Genomic DNA, 20,944 nt, shown 5'->3' on the forward strand with positions numbered 1-20,944 from the left:
GTGAAGACAGAACCATGCTTTCACCTCAGCTGCAGCTGACTTGTTCAGGCATTGGTTTCTTGCTTCCAAAAAAAGTTGACAATCAGTGGTCACGTTGCTAAGAACACAAGTCTGATAGGAACCAGACCAAGACATCCAATTAATTTCCCATAAGCACTGGACACAGTCTGATGGTGATGGCTTTTGCTGATAAATTGCATGGATTGGATTTAGTCCAACATGGGTAGGCAAGAACCTGTACAATACAATCTCAGTGATCCCACTGGCTCTCCATTCATCTGTTTACACATCTCTTTATAATTTCTGACTTTCTGGTCTCAAAGCCCAGATCTTGCTCTTCCTGATTCAAGCTTGATGCACATATGAAAGTATAAATGGTGTGGCAGTATTCAGCAGTGGGGGAGAGAGCACTTTGAAATGATGCAGAGCATCCAAGGTACCAAAACCAACGAAACTTTTGCCCAACAGTTAATTTTATTTGGGAAAGGGTATAAACTACCCTAAGGGCACTGTCTCTTACCAGGGAATGGATGCTTTTCTGCCAAAGCCCTGAGGTAAAATCTAGGAGTAGGTTTCTGAGGTGCCTGGTTCAGGACCCAGTGATTTCCATTCTCCTGTGTTCACAACTGCCACCCCTGTCAATAAAGGTACATGAAAATGGGGGATGCAATTTTTGCAGTTTCGCAGAATCAGCTGTACTACCTCAGGCAAGAAGTAGCATGAGCCAAATAATTGCAAAGAAAGAGATGAGATGCATGAACAGATAGGGAGACCCATGTGACCTGAAGGATAATCTGTGCTGCCTTCCTTCTCTTGGACTCCAGTCTTATGTGCTCCAGAAGGATGCAGCCTGAGACATGTTCCACCGAACTACAGAATTTGGCCTTGCCATTCCTTCCAGGGTTTGGTGCTTCAGATCAATTTTATTCTAACCACATGATATTTAAGGTCTCCTCCAACCCAAACCATTCTGTGATTCTATTCCTAGAGGCTGTGTAGTGAAGTTAAATCTTCCTGGGATTCATTTCATCTCATCTCAGGGAGGCATAGGCTTCTCTGGATGTCAGTGGCAAAGCAAAAGCCTCAGTTATCACCTCTCAATTGCCTTCTCTCTTGCTCAGGGAAGGGGCTTAGGAAGATCAGGCACACCAGGCTCAAACCCGCCCTTACAAATATCCCCTCTGTAATCGCTTCCTGGAATTTTCTTTAATCACCAGTGAAATGTATTAGTGGTAGCTTGTGTGTAGTGTTGATTGCATAGTTTGAATGCATAATCTGAGGATAGTTCAGGAAAGGAATCAGAGCAAGGAGACAAATGCACATTGCCAATTGAAACAGACAAACCCCATACAATTATATTTCGGAAGTGTGATTATTTTTAAGCTCTTTCTCCGGGAGTCTGTGTGTGTATATATATTTGTACAGACACACAAAATCATGGTTTCTTTTTATTTTCTAAGAGAAAGGATAACTGTGTTTATAAGATGCAATTGGTTAATATTTTTCAGACCTTCTTCTTTGGGTTTAGGAGAGCAAGAAGGGAAGAAAGCAGAATAGTCATGTAGTCGTGAGTTTCCCAGGAGCTAGATTTTATTCTTGTTGAACTTGAAACATTGTGAAATTCACAATGAACAGGTTCCTTCTCTAGAGTGCAGGAATTGCATTTCCATCATGACTTTGAAGTAAAGGCTAATTTTGCTCTGTCTGCATCAGTCAAAACATAGCACAACACAATTCAGTTTCTTTTTAGTCCTAGTTGTATTAAACTAGGCAGAGCTACCATGGTGCTGTCACTAAGCTTCTCATAATTTTTCACGTATTTCACTCTTTTTTTTTCTCTGCTCTATTAACAACTCGGAGTTCTGCCCTCTGATACATCTGAGGCTTTTCTTGTCTTGGCTACACTACATTTTGAGGTCAGCAGTTTCTTCTTGGAGGTGAGGAAGTCCTGTAAATCCTGTGCCCGGACATAATTGGTCAGTGTAAAGCCACCATCTTGTCTTCAGGCAATCAGACATCCTGGTGGCCTTTTTGGTGGACACTCTTACAGCAGTGACATACTGCATGAATCAATTCCAGTAATTCTTTTTTGGCAGAGGAAATAACAGGTGTATAATTTCCCAATTCAGCCATATATAATTATATATAATTTAACTTAAATAGATCTAAAGTTTCCTCTGCTCCAGTCTCCCAATCTGAGACACTCTGTTGCTCTTAAATGCTATTCCTGGAAGGAATCCGAAAATAATACTTAAGTTAATAAAGAGCTTGGGATAGGATATAGAACGTGCCAGATAATTTTCTGCACATCTCCAAAATGCTTTTTTGTAGAAGAACAACTCCTGTATTTTCCCAAAAGCTGCTTTTCTTTTCTTGATGTAGACATTCACATGGGGGTAGGATGGGGAAAGTTAGTCAGATGAGAATTTGCTAAAGCTCAGCTAATCATTTATTAAAGCAGTCCCTGGCTTGCCAAACTCATTAATCTCATTAACAGGGAAGGAGGGCTGTGGTGCATGGGTAGCTGAGAGCACTGTGTTTTCCAAGCAGCGTACTTGGTTCACAAGGGAAAGATTTAAATATTCAGTGTGTCACTGTTTTATCCCAGAAGCTGAGGTAACATGATGAGTCACTTGATCAGCTCATGCCACATGCTGGCTTTGGCCTCACACTGTGAGGGGTCATGGAGCTGCCAGACACTGGTCTGACATGGACCCATTGGGTTTTCAAGGTGTTCTTCATGTTTCTTGTGCTCAGATGCAACCCAGAAGGTGTGAATCTCTGTAGAGGATTAGGCATCACCACTTGGTTCACCTTGAGAGGCAAGTGGTGGCATTCCCTTAGTGCCACATGGTCCCTGGGTAAAGGAAGCCTGGCAGAGATGTCCCAGCTGCCACTTCCTGAATAATCTCTCTGCCTGTGTCTCAGGAAAGTGCAGGAGCTGCCTCATTCCCTGCCTGTCCTGTGGGAGACCTCAGCTGTGCTTGGTGGTACTCTGGAGAGCAGCCACATCAGTGTTTGGATTTGGGTCCAGGCACTTCTGGCAAAACTGATAACCTCCTGTGCGACTTCCACATGGCCCAAGCACAACGTGCACGGTGTCCTGCATTCGTTATATGCATAACATAGCATTTCTGTGCAAATGCCAGAGCACCCTTGTGCTCCTCCAGCCTTCACATAGTAGTCCCCAAGGTCAAACCCTGTCTAGATTAGTAGCTCTATTAGTATCAGTGACCACCTTGCCTCTCTGAAATTAGCTTTCCCCTAGGTTCTCTCCATGCTGTGTTTTTCCATTTCCAGCTGGGATTTATAGACTTCATTGTGCTCTACAGTTCACTGCAGACAGTGTATCACTGCAGACGGTGATAACTTGTTGAATTTAATATTCACTGTTTTATCAGCCTCTTCACTTCCCTTTGGTTCTGAATCCTGATCATGCAGTCTCTGCTCACTCTTGCTTTTCAGGTCTGCAGCTGTCTCCAGCTTGACCTTGTCTCTTCATGCCTGCTGTTATACAGTTGATGCATTTATTGCTCTCTGTCTGCTTCAAGCTCCAGTGCTTTAGTCTGTGCCTTCCCCCCCTCCCCATTCTAAAGATATCTCCTGTCATTTCACTTTCTTTTGCCAATTTCCATCTCCTTTTCATCTTTGCTTTCTGGAGTGGGTGGGTTATTTTTGCTGACTCCATTTCCTCTCTTCTCTACATCATTTCTGAATCTCCTGCAACCTGACTGCAGCCCTTTGTACTTATTTTGACCTGGGCTGAGACACCTTCTCCAGCTTCTTCCAACTGAATGAGAGCTTCCTGATTGTCATCTCGCTTATCATTCTGTTTCTTATATTTGCTCTGATACTTTATCTTTACTCTTTTTTCTTCTTTCTTGCATTTTCTCTTCTGCTTCTTGATATCAGGAAGTCTTTCTTTGTCTTCAGTCTTTTAATTCCTCACTAAGCTTCCCCAAGTCCACCAGTCCCTTCTGCAGATGTTGTGTAGACTTTCTCTTCTGCTTTGTTGTCTTGAATATTTCCTTGTATTTCCTTTTTTTTTCCTGTTTCCCACCTGCTCTGGGTGAGGGGTGTGGTAACACCAACATTTTCCATACTGAACCTGATTCCCTTTTTCTGATGTTGTGTGAGTGCTCCCAGACATTGCTGCCCGCAGCACAAGGAGGGAAGCAACAAAGGGCGTGTGGGGGAGTTTTGGCCATATCCCTGTGGGTGGGTGGAGGGCCTCACTCTCTGGAAGGCTGGCATTGCTCACTGACTCTCCCTCAGCTACACAAGGGTGTAACAGCAGTCCCCTGCATCTTCTCTGGGGCCTTGATGCATCAGGTCCAGGCTGCAGCTCTCCTGTCAGCTGCTAGATAAACATTATATGTTGAGATCCTTCTCCTCCCTGGGAATGTGAAAAACTTGAGGGTTTGGGCCCCTTTTCTCCACACCTCCCACATGGAGCAGTTTGTCTCAGTGCTACTTGCCAGCACTGGGAAGAGCTCTGTGATTTGGATCCGCTCCTTTGTGCATCTCTGGAGTTTGGCAGAGCAGGCAGCACTAACTGGGCACCAGTGCAGAATGTGCTGGTCCAGGCACTGTGTGTTGCCTGACTTGTAAAGAGGAGGTGTGGTGCCACTGAAATGGGGAGGGAGGTGACGTATTCTGCAGTGGGATTGTCATGAATTCAGGATCTGACCCCTTGGCTGACCTGCTGTACAAGTGGAGCATGGCCATCCCTAAAATACCTCTTCCTTATGTTTGAACCTGCCCCAGAAGCTGTGAATCATCTCACCATTGTGTTAGGGCTTCCATAGCATAAGGATGCTACATTTGAGCCTTCAGCCCTATCATGCTGTGTTTTTCTTTGTGACTGTAAGCTATGAAAAAGCAAACTTATTTCTGCTGCCAGCATCCGTGCTTACATACATTGAGGAGTGTTGCTCCCTAGCACCTGAAACAGATGGACAATTTTATGTATGTGAGGAGAATAATGCTGTGACAAAATGCAGTAGCTCCCTCTTCAAGCAGTGCCAAGGCATATGATACTGATGTTTTTGTCTTCTAGCTGAGGTGGAAGGGTTGCAGGTCACCGTGCCTGAGAAGAAGAAGGTGGCCATGTTGTTTCAGCCTGCTCTGCTTCGCTGCCATTTCTCTACTTCTTCCACCCAACCAGCTGTGGTACAGTGGAGGTACAAATCCTACTGCCAGGACAGAATGGGAGAAGCTCTGGGAATGGTGACTTCTGGCTTGCAAACAATGAGCAAGAGGAACCTGGACTGGGATCCCTACCTGGACTGTGTGGACAGCAGGAGGACAGTCCGTGTCGTGGCCTCCAAGCAGGGATCTGCCATCACCATAGGAGACTTCTACAAGGAAAGAGATGTCAGCATTGTCCATGGTAACTCTCCTACCCCAGGGATGCTTGGTGGGGGCTGCAATGGACCCTCAGCAATTTGGGACACTGGAGTCTGGCAGTAATTGTTCACTTCGCTCCCTTAGAAACGGCTGTGGGAAGGGAGCTCTTGTATGGCAGACATTTAGGTTCAGCCAACCAATCCTAGACCCAAAGGGAATTTCCTTTGACACTTCCCTTCAATTAACTCTAGGTCTTCAAAGACAATATCCTTTTTTCCATTCCATGAAGTGGAAGCTTTTTATTCCTGACTTCTGCATATTGCCATGTATATAGATTTTTCCTTAGCAAAGGGGTGGCATCAAGAGATACAAATTCAGTCTCTGCAGGATAGGTTTTTCTTCCTTGCAAATGCCACTGCTTTTTTCTTAGTTCTGAAATACCAAGATTATCCTACACCTCATGTTTGCTCAGCCACAGACTTCACCAGCTTACCCTGTCATGAACCTAAACTCACACAGCCTTGGGCAGAGTGAAGGGGAGAGATTTCTGTGGGGTGAAGTCAGGTTGGGTGCAGATGAGGGATGGCAGGGTCCTTAAACATTTTTGTCTGGAAGGCTGTGTGAGAGACCTTGTCCCTCCAAAGTACAAAGTGTCTGATTGACTGGGGAGACCACCTAGCCAGAAGTGGAGGCTCTTTGGTGTGGAGGGCATGTGATCAGCCTCACAAGAGGGAGTGTTTTCCTTTGTCTCTGTGTAACCTCTTCACATATGACTGAGGTGCTGTAGAGGAGACAGATGCTGTCTAAGCCCTTTTTTCATGACAGGAATAGTGTTGGGACCCATGCCCTAGGTGACAGGAAGGACAGAGAGACATTAGTGACCCCTTGTGCTCTTGGCAGTTGCAGGGTGAGCTGCCTCTGCAGCATTATCTGATTTCTCACCTACAAACAGAAGTCCTGACCTGTTGTTTTTTCCTGAATACTGTGATATTCTGGGTGAGGTTAAACCTTCTTCTTAGAAAGGAAATGAAATTAATTTGGGACACAGAGATGGATCCAGTGCATTCTTCCTGTAAATGTTGGAGGGAAAACCTTACTTTTCTTTTTTGCCTTAACAGATGCAGACCTGCAAATTGGGAAGTTGATGTGGGGAGACAGTGGCCTCTATTACTGCCTTATTATCACACCAGATGATGTGGAGGGCAAGAATGAAGAATCAGTGGAGCTGCTTGTGCTTGGTGAGCCCTCTTGTTGGGCTGCTTTTTCGGCAGATACCTGATGCATCTTTCCTCCTGCTCTCTTGCTGTCTCTCCATCCCCATGCACTGTATTACTATGGGTGTAAGAGCTATGTGAAACAGTCCCTGCAGTGCTGTCACCATTGCCTTGCACCTTGTGCAGTCATTCACACCTAGGCAAAGTGGGTGGCAAATGCTACCAAACCAGAATAGTAATGTTTACACCCACACTGCTCACACGTTACACAGGCGTAAATGACTGCAGAGAGTGCGGGGCTATGGAAAGGCAGAACCCTTGTTTTTAAGGGATAAAACAAAAAACTTGCAGCAAAATGAGCACTTGAGACAGAGTCTTTTAACAGCAGGCACCCAGAAGACATCAGATCCTGTGATTTTTGCAGTCCTCATCCCACTCCTCTGACCTGTGAGGCTGTCAAGAAGCACTGTGTTGAATGTGTCTGTTTGGGAGATTTTTTTGTGTGCCTGATAACACTTGTCCAGTTAGAGGTGCAGTTTCACAGTCATCCTAATCAGGTCTGACCTGGTGCTGCCACTAACAGGACCTTCCCTCTCTGTGGTGTGTGTGCTTGGCTCTGCTTCTGTTAAGTTCCCTTGAGCAGTGTGCTGAGCAGGATCAGTTTCTTACCTATTTGCAGGGTTTGCTCTCAGTGGTGGCTTCCATGATACAGCTCACTGTAAAGGTCAGAAAAGCAGCCGTTCCAGCTAGAGGAGAAAGCAGAGTGGAATGGGCCTTTCAGGGACTTTTGTTGACATGCCTGGAGCCAGCTGTAGTACTTCAACTCTAGATGCCCCAGGAGAGCAAGCTGAGTTTTTCCCAGCTTACCTTAAGACCTCACCATGGCTCTTGTGTGTACAGATCTGTGCATCCTATGATGGAAATATTAAAAAGCTTGGGTTGATAGTGTGTAGGTGATCTGTGGAGGTGTGCAGTAGAACATGTCAAGCAGTCCCTTGATCTCCTACCAAAGGTCAGAGTTTAATTGGTGTTTATATTTGGAGCTGTAGTTATCATCACCAGGTAAACCAGACTGAATGGGGGTGAGTGGCTGTCACAGTGCCATTGCCTCTCCTCACCCCTTTAATGTCAGCCAAACAATGGACAGTTGGAGTGGAAGGTCAGAAAGCGGAAGGTCAGCCTGGTCACTCCAGAAAACAGTGTCACACTCCTGTGTAAATCCACAGTGTGACATCTGTCTATCATCTGCCGCTTAGTGACAGGCCCAGGACCAACCTGTGTGAGTTCAGGTGAGGTTATCTCTGCCAGGTGGCAGTGGTAGCTGTTAGAATCCTCTCCTGAGGTCCTGTGTCTCTGTAGTGATGAGCTGCTGAATTTTTGTCCCTTTTTCACCTTCCTGTCTAAGATTTGGTGTCTTCCTCTTGTATATCTACAACTGTGCTCAGACACCAATGATGAAACAGTACCATGGTAACAGGAAAAATTGGTTTTTCAGTGTGTACAGAAGGCTGTGGGGAGAAAACACAGAAATCCCCTCCTCTGGAGCTGGCTTGATGTCTCTGCCCCCAGTTCATCGTGGTTATGTTGGGGGACACTTATAGCTTAGGCTGCATCACCCGTGACCACATCTGCTTTTCTGTTCCACCTCTGGGGCTGACCGTGCTCTTGATGCAGCTCTCTGCCAAGTTTGGCAGCAGCATGAAAGCAGACTTGTCGTGGGCTTCCTTCTGCCTCATGCTGTTAGGCAGCTTCTGTATATTGCTTTTCCCGGGTAGAGGCAGCATTCCAGCTTTTGGTGCAATCCAGGATTACCTACCTGTTTTCCTCCTTCCCCCTCTTCCCCTTCCCACCTTTTTCTTTTCCTTCTGCCTTTGCTGTTACTTTTTTCTTTGTTTTCCTTTATCTCTCCCTATTGATGGCTAAAGGATGAAGCAGCCAGTGTTCCTGTTCCTTAATATTCTGCATATTCTGGGATATTTTTTGTTCCCATTGCTTGGAGGGAGACACTGAATACAGATGTAGGTTGCAGCAATTTTACAGTCCTAGAGGACATATGATAAAAGGGTTTTGTTTGCTGTTCTGCTGCTCTTTGGGTGAAACCCAGATTCCCTGTTAGAGAGTTTGGAGCAGCAGAGGGATAGTGTGTGAGAGATGCTACAATTCCCAGAGCACATTGCTGTTTGCTCCCTGCTGACAGTGGTCTCTCAGATACAATTTACATGGCTTATTTTGGGGTTGCTGCATGATTTCAGCATAAATTAGAATTTTGAATAGAGCAGAGGTTCTATCCACTCACGTTATCCTTGGGGTGACAGAAAAAATCAGAATGGAAAAGGAAATAGGAAAATATCCCTTCTAGTGGTCTTATATTAATGCCAGGATGAAAGGGCAGTTTAATATCATGTTGAAACCATGAAAGGACTGAGAAGCAAAAATGGTAGATATCATACTAATAGCATCAATAAATTAATGGAAGTTTGTTTAGCTAAAAATGCAGGGTCCTGCTTTTATACAGTGAATCATACGATGAAAAATTGATCAAAAGGCACTTTATCATGACTTAGAGCAAAATCTAAAACCTGGGCAAATTACAGTATTTCCTTTTTTCCTAGGAAAACGATCACAGAGACCTTCAGTGACCTCTTGGGTAGCCAGGGAGCCAGGGTCTTGGTGGGATTGCATGTTGGGTTTTGTTACCTGGACGTGTCATGTGGACACTCAGAGCTGCTGGTCAGCTCTGGGTAGCATCAGAGAATCCCATGTGCTGTCCTCATGTCACACTTATTTCAGAAAAGCATACAAGCATTTATTTATATCCATTTATGCTCAGCACAGCTGATAGGATTTGTAAAGCATACCTGATGTTAGGCATGTGCTTATTATGTACTTTGCTGAAAAGACCATTCAGTATCTTCTGCTTAGTCAGGGACTTCAACCCTCTCTAAGGGAATCAGTGCAGGTCAGGGAAGAGGAGTAGCAACCTCTGTCTCAGAAACACAGGAGATTGGGGTGGTGAATGTCCTCTGGAGTAAGGAGAGAATTTAAATTAAAAAAAATACAATTAAATATTTATTATATTTTAAAAATATACTTGAGACCTTATTATTCTTTGCAGCTGTCTGAAAGGAGGTTGTAGCAAGGTGGGGTTTCATCCTCAAGCTGTGTTGGGAGGGGGTTCAGGTTGGACATCAGAAGGAATTTTGTCACATAAAGGTTGGTTAAACATTGGAATGGGCTGCCCAGGGAGGTGTTCAAGTCACTGTCTCTGAGGTGTTTAAAGAAAAAATGGATGTGGCAGTCAGTTCCATGGTCTGCTGGTGTTTGGTCACAGGCTGGGCTTGAAGATCTCAGACATCTTTTCCAGCTTAAAAGACTGTGATATATGTGCATTTTGATGGCATTTGGAATCTCCAAACAGGATGTTCTGTTTCTGTTGCAGACTAGTCCAGAACTTAGCAATTCCTCATCAGGAATCAAGTGATACTCCCTGCATTCATGTGTTTTATTAGAAAAGGAGAACCTTTGCTGACATTACAGCTGTGCTAATGAATCCCTTTGAAACTTTATACATTTTAATTTTTAAGCTTTTTAGTGTGATTGAAACTAAGAGGCTGAATCCTAAATTGAAGAAAGTCTACATTTCTGTTGTAGTAGCTGGCAGCTAATGTCCTGCTTCTTGAAACACAGACAGTGCTATTAATCATATTGTTATTTGTAGCCCCTGTGTATTGCTTTTTTATATGAGAATGTCAGTGGGCTTCAGTGAAGTAATTCATTGCAGCCTTTCTGAAGGGCACTGCACGTGTACCAGTGCAGGGATGCAGCGTGCCTGGAGTAACCTTCAAACCAGAACCACAGGGCAGTGGCAGTGTCATCCTGGCTTCGTGTCACCAGCTCACATCAGGAGGCAGTCCAGCTTCATTGCATGGCCCTGCATACAGCCCAATAAGCCTTCCCAAGAGGCAGAATTTACTAACCAGGTGCAGGGGCCTATGGAAGCTGCTACACTGCTCCCTTCCCAAGCTGAAACAGCTACAGAGCAGTGCCTGAACATACAGCTCAGCTCAGCTGGGCACCCTGGAGCCCATAGGTCTGTGCAAGCTCGGTGATGTTTGCATTCTGAGATTTTACATAGCTTAGACATGCTTCACAAAACAGTGGTTCCATTCCCTGGGAGGTTCTGGAAGAGGCCAGAAAGTACTCCACTAACTCCAGTTGTTGGTTTGATGCTGTGGTTAGTGATCTGTGTGCTTTGCTAGATAGATATTGCCAGCTTTCTTTTCCATCCACTTCAGCAGCTAATTTTACATAAACTGTGTATCAGTGAAATATTATTTTATGGTGAATCATAGAATCATTAAGGTTGGAGAAGACCTTCAAGATCACTGAGTTCAACCTTTGATTGAAGACCACCATCTCAACTAAAACGCAGCGCTAAGTGCCACGTCCTGTTGTTGAACACTTCCAGGGATGATGACTCCACCACTTCCCTGGGCAGCCCATTCCAGTGCTTAACCACACTTTCAGTGACAAAATTCTTCCTGATGTCCAGCCTGAAACTGTTCTGGCACAGCTTGAGGCCATTTCTTTTCATCCTGTCACTTCTTCCCTGAGAGTGGAGGTTGACCCATCTTTCCACACCCTCCTTTCAGGCAGTTGTAGAGAGTGGTAAGGTCCCCCCCGAGCCTCCTTTTCTCCAGATTAAACACCCTCAGCCACTCCTGATCATACCTGTGCTCCAGACCCTTCCCCAGCTCCATTCCCTTCTCTGGGCTCACTCTAGCCCCTCAATGCCTTTCTCAGAGTGAAGACCCAAACATAAACACAGGACTTGAGGTGTGGTCTCACCAGTGCTGAGCACAGGACAATCACTGCCCTGCTCCTGCTGGCCACACTGTTCCTGATCCAAACCAGGATGCCCTTGGCCTCCTTGCCCACCTGGGCACACTCTGGCTGATGTTCAGCTCCTGTTGACCAGCACCTCAGGTCCTCTTTCATTGCACAGTTTTCCAGCCACTCTTCCCCAGCCTGTGGCTGGAAAATGCTGTGGGAGACACTCCCAAAGGCTTTATTAGGTCCAGGAAGACACATCCACAGTCTTTCTCTCATCCTCAGGGTGGGTCACCTCGTCATAAAAAGGGATCAGCTTGGTCAAGGAGGACTTGCCTTTCCTAAACCCATGTTGGATCCTTCTGATCCTCTGTTGCCCTGTATGTGCTGTGTGGTTGCACTCAAGAGCATTTATTCCATACGCTTCCCGAGCACCAAGGTCAGTCTGGCAGACCTGAAATTCCCCAAGTAAGAAGCTGAAGCTTCTCCCATTGTTATGCTTCAAATAACAACAATTAGCACTTGAGGTTTGTGTTAATTTCTGGAGACAGCTGGCAACTAACAAGCTGACATCTTCTGCAGTTTATATAACCAGCCAGTATCCATATAGGCTAAACCCCAAATTTAAAAAGTCTCACACCCATAGTAACAGTAGTAAAGAATGTAAAGTAAAGAATGTAGATACATATCCACACAGCATATTGTACAGTAATTAATGTGCTAATAGAGACATGTGTTGACTTTCAGTGAGGATAAATCTCCACTGGGACACGTGTGTATGGTGTGCAATGCTAATAAGGCAGTTCTTACTCAGCAAAGTGACTCAATAGCTGGTATAAATATAGCCAGGTTTGGAGTCTCTTCTATGCCAGGAGAGACTGTATAATAAAATTTGACATGATTTCAGAGATTGAAAAGTTCTTGGCAGAATTTTCCCCTACATGATGTTGGTTTTAGGATTTTGCTCTGATTTGCTGAAAAGCTGCCAGTAGCATCCGAGCCAGTGCTTGGTCACAGGAGTTGGCAGAGTTGTGCTGGTGGCCTTGTTGTTGGGGATGTGTTGGCCCACATCTCAGCTGGGAAAATGTCTGTGAGCAGCTCCATGGAGAGGGCTCACCAACCTTGAGCTGTGACCTGAGGTGGGTAGTGCCAGCAGGCGAAGGAAGTGATTGGCAGACTTCCTCTTAAAAATCCTGGAAAAGTGTTGATGCACTGCCCCCGACCACTGTGCTGCCGCCTTTGTAACCTGCTTCCAGTCCCCCTCATCCTAGCCCAGCCTATTCCTGGTTATTTATTTCACACCCATTAGAAGTGCTACTTGTTGCCAAGGTTTTTTACCCCTGTTTTCCTCCTTATTTGCCAGCGACAGCCACACGCTGCTGCTCACAAAGCAGACCGGTGTGATTAAAAGACCGCGGTTACTAAGGCAGCCATGGCAACAGCCTCCTTGGAGGTCTTTGTTGCCTGCTAAAACTTTGATCTCCAAAAGGGACTGCTGCTGTTTCTCCGTCCAATTGAAGGGAAGGATGGGAAGAAAGGATAAAGTTTACTCCAAGCAGAGGGAGCACAGAGGGACCCTTTGCAGAGCCATGCTCCTCCAGTAAATCTCACAGCAGCTGCCTTGGAAAAGTGTCTGATTTACAAGGGCCACACTTCCTCTCCTGTGCTTTCCAGCCTCTCCTCAGGCCAGTGTCCCTTGCCAGGGGCCTCTTGCTGTGGCATGGCTTGGCAAAGTGTTCCACCACTGAGAAGGAAATAATTCCCTCTGTAGTTGCTGTGTCCTGTGATCACACTGCAGCAGGCTGGGCTGTGGAAGCAGCCTTCAAACAGGAAAACAGTTCAGCAGTTACTGCCGTAGTTACCCAGTATTTATCACATTTATGCGACTGCCAGTATTTGCCATGTTCCCATATTTACCCAATTGCCATGTTTCTGACTGCACCTGCGCCTACTTTATTCATGCCATCATTTCTTTTCAGCTGCACCACTTACCCTAATTATTTTTGTGTCTCTTCTCTGCAGACTCTCTGCTAATTGTGTGCTTGACTCCAGGTCTTCCCTGCTCCGCTGCTATTTGCTCACTGCTCTGTCGCCTGCCTGCCTCCTGTGTATTAACTCCTGTCCTCGCTGGCCTCTGCTGTGTGTCTGCACCTCTTGGAGCTGCTCTGCATCCCCTCAGCTTTTCCTCTCCCATCCCTCCTCCTGTGCTCTGCCAGTGCACATGGGGTGCTTGCAAGCTCCGTTGCATTTCAAGGCTGGCAGGGGCCTGGGGCGTGTGAGGTGCCTGGTGAGAGGCCGCTGTGGGCAGGTAAAACCCTTCAGCAGCACGGTGGGAATAGAGATGGCACATGTCCCAGATCCTTGCAGAATGAGGACAAGCTCCTAGCTCTGACACAGTCACCTGGGACAACCCTGGAAAACGGGGCCACTGTCTGCTCCCTCTATCCCCTCAGTGGTGGGGGCTTGCACAGAGGACACAAAGCTTGTGTTGGGTGGGGGCACAGATCTGTGACTCAGCAGTGGTGCCCAGCCATGGCTTGCAGTGCCTGCAGCCCTTTCTCAGGTGGGCAGAGCTCTGTGCAGAGGTGGTGTGGCCAGATGGTCTCTTGGCAGGATGTTTTACTGGACTGTTTCTTCCCCACCAATTGCTACCTAGCCCCAGCATCCACTTTAAAACTTCCTTGAAAGAAACGAGAGAGAAGGAGGTGAGCTTAAAGCCCATGGAAGGAGCATCCTAGGCATGGAGAGATGGGTGGATGCTGGCCATGAGCGCTGTGACTGCCTCCTGCCTGCTCTTACAGCCATGGGTCCAGAAGGATGCCCTGCTCTCTGTTTTGGGCAGTGTGTGACCCACCAGGATGCTGCCCCAGGATCCTCTCTCTGTGGCCACCACTTGGCTCTGGGCTGTGCCTGTGTGGGCCAGGCTTGCAGAGGGCAGGAGGTGAGAGCCGGTGGCAGTGCTGCCCCCACCCCTGAGCCACCCTGTCCCTGTGTCCCTGTGCCCACTGGCTGGCAGGACAGAGGGATTTTTGCTCCACTTGTTGCTGGCAGCAGCAGGAGCAGAGGGAGGAAAGCCGCCTTCAATGAGGGACAGTGGAGGGAGCCTCCCGTTGCTGGGGCAACCACAGGCAGCCTCAGCTGCTGGCTTCCCTGAAGGAACAGTGTGGGGAAGGGTTAATCAGGGGATTTATCCATCTGGGGCAGGGAGGGGGCTGAGCTGTGGGAAGCTGCTGGGGGCAGGCAGTCCAGGGGTGGGCATTGTGCTCAGCTGGGCTGGGCGAGACAGGCAGAGTTCAGGCTGAGCTGTGGTGGGATTTGCTGCTGCCTCGGGTCCTCCCAGGCTTTGTGCATCCCTGCTGGGGGCTCTGGGGCCCCCAGGGCTGTGTGAGTCCTGTTGGCAAGGCAGGGATGCAAATTCCCCAGGCAGATACTCTGACAAGCCAAGTGAGGATGCACAAGCAGGGAAGTACTGGCTGCTTGTGGGTAGCACAGAGGAGCTGCTTTGCTTGTGTTTGTTTTTACCAAGTTCTCAGGCATTGTTATATTAGGGGATGCTTTTTCCCTGTTGGGCATGTGATCCCTTTTGGAGATCAGAAGGTACCCAGCACTAGCAGGGTTTGAGGCTCTCCAGGTAGGTTTAAAATAAAACAGGCACCCATTTATTAATGACCATTTGGGAGGGAATTTCTGCTGTTTAAAGGTGTCATTTCCTTGCTTTTTTTACCACAAATAGATGCCCTAAATTAGCTGTGTACCTCCAGTGTCATCTGCTCTCCCACTAGGGCTGCATGTGAGCTTGTGTGGAGGTAATAACACTTGGGAGGTGAGCTACATGCTCGTGTCTGCCCATATTCTGCATGCATGTGGTTCATGTGTGTGCTGTTCACATATGCACAAAAGGCCTGCAAAAGAATTGCATATTGTTTTATCAACATAAGCAATATAATTAATATGCACGTGGAACATAACACTGTAGTTGTGAGCAGCTTGGACACTTGATCCTTCCAGGAAATGGACTGCAAAGAATGTCATGAAACTCTTTGTAAATGTAGATGAAAATGTTGCAGCAGACTGGTGGCAGGAGTCCTCCCTCAAAGTGGTAAATGGGGAGCAGTTATGTGAAGCATCACCATGCTATCTTTTGCTAAGGATTCTGGACCACTTCATCAGGACGGGCGTTCCTGTGAGTACTAGTCGGCTCTGATGAGTTGCAAAGCACTGCCTGTAGTCATGGTACACTCATTATGGCTCCAGCAGGCTTCCTTGTGGATTTTTGATCTCTACAGAGTCCCTGCTGAAGCACTGAGAAAATGCGGCTGGTGGGAATTTGATTGTAAAAACCTTCAAGGACAGACTAGAGGCCGAGGAACTTGGGATCCAGTTCATCCCTGTGTCTGAGTGCTGCCTAGTGCAGGACCTGGAGGGCATGTGGGGAGGCTAAAGGTAGCTTTCTACCACTTTTGCATTGGCTTACCCTTAGCTGCTCCTGTTGTAATGCCCACAACGTGTGTCTCTCTTCAGAGTGCAGCTCTCCTACCATGTGCATGTCTTTTAAAATCCCAGCATGATCCTGGGGCTCTATGGGAGAGTTCCCAGCACAGCTGCGCTTAGGGCTGTTCTGCCAATGCACAGGTGTGTGTCAATTACAGCTGAGCACTGTGCAGGATGTTTGCTGTCTACTGGAAATATCCCAGGCATTCTGTGCCAAAACAAACAAGCTCCAAGCTGCCTTTGGGCTTGGAGTTTGTTTGTTTGTATTTGGTTGTAAATTATAAATTTGAAGCTGACTTGCCTTTTTTTTTGGTTGTTTTTTGTTTGTTTCCTTTTTCTTTTGCAAAGTGATCCCACAAATTTCTACACGAATCCTTCCCTGGCTGGTTTGCTTCCATTGGGTGTTGGCCTTTGTCACACAGTCTCACCAAGTGCTCGTGCATCTCCAAATAATTAGCAGATATGCACAGCATTCCTTCAAGGCTCCTTTCCTGGAGTTGTTGGTGCACTCACAGAGCCCCACATGGAGAGCAGCATCCACGGGTTTTGGAAGCACGTGGCTGATTTATCAATAGCCTTGGGTTAAGCTAAAGATGTTTCATATCTGTAGAAACTACATCAGTACGTTTCAAAAATAAACTGTGTCCTTTTGTTTAAGGGCTGTTGTGCATTTCCAGGAGCTTTTGCATGTGTAGAGCATAACTCCAGGAAGATGTTACCATGTAACCGTGCTAAAGGGACTCCTTTTTCTTGTCATTTTGTGCCTAGATTGGAGAAGCTCTGTTCCAGATTCTTTCCCCCCAGCTCTGCTGATAAAATGCAAGGACACAGAAATGGCAGAAGTGCAGAGGCATCAAGCAGGATGACATCTGTGGTTGATAGGAATTCACATAACACAGAGTGCAAGTGGGCTGATGAAGAAGGGAGCTGGAGGCTAAGGCAGGGGCTGGGGAGTGTGTTTTTCTTGCAGTAACCTCTCTCCTTCTTCTCCTCCTTCTGTCTTTTCTAGGCAGGACAGGGCTGCTTGCTGATCTCTTGCCCAGTTTTGCTGTGGAGATTATGCCAGGTATTCAGTCATTTCACCCTTAATCATCCATTCCTCTGTCATCTTGTCTGTTTATCCTTCTGCAGCATCTTTATGTGGTGTATGTTTCACTTGTGTGTGTGTTTTACCTGGGGATTTAAAGAGAAAAGCCTGTCAGTTACTGGGAGAGTGCTGGGTTTGGACCCCAGAGAGCTGATGCTGGAAGCCAGCATACAGAGATGGGTGATGTCATGCCTGGATCAGTGTGAGAGCAGAAATGCCAGAGCTGTTCTGGGGACGTTTTCTATCAAGCTCTCTGCTCTCCCCCTGCTAGCACAGAGGGAAGTGTGCTTCAGCCTGGGAGACCCCTCAGCCCTGCGTGGCTCTGTGTCAGCTGCTCCTGTGCAGTCACTCAGCTCCCCAGGCCTGGCCTGTGCTCTGCTCCACCATCACCACAGATGGTAGCACAGCAGGTGCTGGGAGCTGAGCATTGGCTAGCACCCCATCAGTGGCACAGCCCCTCTTGTGCTGCATGGCCAGGCCATGTTCTTGGTGGCACCAGGTGGCTGGGCCCGACGTGAGAGCTCCGTGCCCGCGATAAATCCCGTGCTAGCCAAAGCTAGCGAGAGCCACCAGTTCTGGCACTGCTTGCACTGGAGACAGAGGCTGTGCAACAGATTGTTCTTGAAAGGGAAAAGCTGTGAGAATATTTAGCCCTCGAGTCATCTGATCATTCCCCGGTGGTGCCCGAGGAGCATTTCTTTCACACGTTTGTGCAAAAATGCAACTCCACATAAATGTGTGAAGCTATTTTCGAGCCTGTCCCAGAGATGCAAACAGAGAGAAGGCAGACACTCACCCACCTCCAGTGTAACCCAAAGCTCCCTAGAATTCCTTCATGGCAGAAGAGGGATTGGTCTTTTCAGCACAGATAGATAACAGTTGATTCTCTATTGCCTAACACTTTCCCCCCGTTATTTGGAGTTTTATTGAATGGGTGTAAAATTACGGTGTGTAGGCCAGATATCTTTCTGGTACCCTCACTGCATGGGTGGACACCAAGAAAGTGTAAGATGCAGCAGCAAACCACATTTCAGCTGTTGGTGTTGCCTGAATAAAGAAAAGCAGATACTTCTGCAAGCACAAACCAGTAGTTTCCAGACAGGGGGACGCAGAGCATGTCAGCTTGGTAGCCATTTGAATCTCAGCATTACACTGTTGTATTGGGAACTGGTTGAATCCCAGTTTTGTTTTGTTTTAAAGGAAGAGCCAGCAGGCTCTTTTTGCTGTTTTCTTAACCTCATCAGAAAAGGAAATGGTCTAACTTCCTGTGAAGTAAAATCCTGACTCACAGGTCCCTGTGGCTGGGACACTGATTTCAAACATCCACTTTATATGCTGAGTGAGTATCCTGCAATGTGCAATGTACACACTAATCTGACCCCCTTTTGTACTCCTAGGATGCTTTCAGGGAGACCACAGATCACTTCTAATGGACTTGCTGTCTGTTTTTTCCTCTACCAGGCTTTTGTCCTTTATGGAGAGGTTGTGAACCTGTTCACTAATAGCTCTGGAGATCTACCAGATCACTTCTAATGGACTTGCTGTCTGTTTTTTCCTCTACCAGGCTTTTGTCCTTTATGGAGAGGTTGTGAACTGTTCACTAATAGCTCTGGAGATCTACATCTGAGTTGCACTGGATAGCTGTGGCTGGCCACTTGTGTCAAGCAGTACCGTTTCACCTCTTTCTCTGTGTCCATGATGGTTGCAGAAAACAGGATGAGAGCAGAACAAATAAAAAAGCCACTAAGATGTTGCTTAGATTGGCATAGATTAGGAAGTATGGGACTGGAAAGGAGAGTCTGGCTCCCTATCTTGCATTCTATCTGAGTTGCACTGGATAGCTGTGGCTGGCCACTTGTGTCAAGCAGTACCGTTTCACCTCTTTCTCTGTGTCCATGATGGTTGCAGAAAACAGGATGAGAGCAGAACAAATAAAAAAGCCACTAAGATGTTGCTTAGATTGGCATAGATTAGGAAGTATGGGACTGGAAAGGAGAGTCTGGCTCCCTATCTTGCATTCTCTCCCCAGCACCATGTAATTTCATCTTTCTTTAAGATTAGCAAGCTTACGACTGGCCTAAGGTTTGGCCTTTCTCTTTTCCATTGGCCCACTTTCTTTGATGGGCTTCTTTTAGCTTCTCTCTACATCACTGATCATCTATTTCTGTCCATTTATGTAAGATCTTTAACTATAATACCTGCTTTTTCTGCTGCATTTATCCTCCTACCATATTTACAGGCAGGAGCTACATCTTCCCTCAGCCTTCTGTTTAATAGAGTAACTCAGCAGGCTTCAGCTCCCCTGCTGCCAGGCAGGCTCCAGAGTCCCTTCATCCCTCAAATAAATCCCAGCTTTCCATTGGCTTTGGCCTAAATTCATCTTTTCTGCTGCAAAGATGACCAGAGCTGTATAACATCAGTAACTTCAGATGAAGTTAAGTGCAGAGGAGGCCTTGTGTGATGGCATAGATATTTTCATAATACTGCTGGAAATTCTTCCCTTATTTGGCCTAGGATTGCATTTGCCATTTTTTGTGGCTGTATTGCATGAGTGGTGACAATAGTGCTATGTATACTGGATCATTTCTCTTGTTCAGTTTTTCTCAACCAATGAAGTCCTGTTCAGAAAAGAAATTGTTCTTATCTTGGAACCTGTGCCACTAAAAGTATTGCTGAATACTTTGAAATTCAGGATAATACTGTGTTTCACATTTCTTATTTTAGACCCAAGGACAACTGGCCCTTTGTAGAACATGTCCCAGCCTTTAGTGACAATGCATCCCTACTGCTTAGGGATGCGTGATATTTTAGCACGTTCTTATTTTCTATGTCAAGGTAATTTATGAAAATATTAAGCAAAACAGCTGCTAGAAGCAGAACTTGAGGGACTAGGTCAGTAATCTCTCAGCTCTTGCTTTCCCATTCATGAATGCTTCCCTTCTGCCCTTTCCTTACTTGTTAGCTGAATTTTTCTCAGCATATAGTAAGTTCAACCCCAACATATTATTCCACAGGAACCAAAATTAAATGCAAATTTAAATGAAATTCATGTGTGTCAGCCAAAAAAGAAATAAAGGATTAAAAAAAATTCAATTCACACTTCTGAAGTGTTGATTTGTAGATGCCAGATCTTTGACTGACATTTTTCAAAGGAAATTTTAAATTCTAGATTTAAAATGGCATTTTTTAAAAAGGGGAATTGTTTGTAAAAGAGTTAAGGAAAACTCCAGCAAAGTAAAGAATCATACTTTTGTTCAAACAGAATGCTGTGGATGGATCAAAAATGACACTTCTTATTTTTGCATTGTATTAAGAACTAGGAAAAATTCTATTTTGAATGGTCAAAGTGAAACATTTCTCCTTGACTTTTTAGCTTAGCAACACAGGTGAGGGGTGCACTGTTTTTCCAGTGTGATTCTTCATGCACATTGCAATCCTTGTGTCAATACTTCTTCATCTCAAATAATACTGTACCAGGAGACTCTTTAGTGAATGCTGAACTTCTGCTTGGAAATAGTGGTGTGCTGCTTTTTTTCCTCTGAAGTGGGGATAAACCCTTTCCCACTGCAGCCCTACCATGTCTTTATTTGCTTTTTGCCATGTTTCCTAGGTGGCTGAATAACCACCTGGGTACACCTGAAGTCTTTTCCCCACCAGCAGTGGGGAAAATCTCTTGCTATCTCCTATCTCTTGTTTGAATAGGTTGGTGCATTTCTCTGACTTAAAACCAACTCCAGGCCTCCTGTATGTTCAGAGTCTTGTACTTTCTTGATCCAGATGTGTTCACTGATCATTCCCTTAGTCTGTGGAACTCCTGTGTGGCAGTAGGTGCTGCCCTGGCACAGGCTGAGCCCTGCTCCCACCACATTTTCCAGCAGCAAAGTTTGAGAAACCTTTTCTCCCTCCGCTTCCCCTTTAAGCCCCATCCTGGTTTTTGTGGGCCAACTCTTGCGTGCTTTCACTTGTAGGGTTT

At 46.2% G+C, this 20,944-nt stretch overlaps 1 protein-coding gene across 1 annotated transcript in view; it reads left to right on the top strand.

Annotated features, from left to right (window-relative positions):
* Positions 1-219: 219 nt before the first annotated feature.
* The window catches only part of ILDR2 (immunoglobulin like domain containing receptor 2), a 35,844-nt gene continuing 15,119 nt past the window's right edge, over positions 220-20,944 (top strand). Inside the window, exons 1-4 of the mRNA XM_031058113.1 lie at positions 220-223; positions 5,060-5,392; positions 6,468-6,587; positions 16,894-16,950. Of these exons, the coding sequence (XP_030913973.1) occupies positions 220-223; positions 5,060-5,392; positions 6,468-6,587; positions 16,894-16,950 (514 nt within the window). The remainder of the gene's footprint in view (positions 224-5,059; positions 5,393-6,467; positions 6,588-16,893; positions 16,951-20,944) is intronic.

Source organism: Geospiza fortis, unplaced genomic scaffold (assembly GCF_000277835.1).
Source record: "Geospiza fortis unplaced genomic scaffold, GeoFor_1.0 scaffold72, whole genome shotgun sequence".
NCBI classification, from domain to species: Eukaryota; Metazoa; Chordata; class Aves; order Passeriformes; family Thraupidae; genus Geospiza; species Geospiza fortis.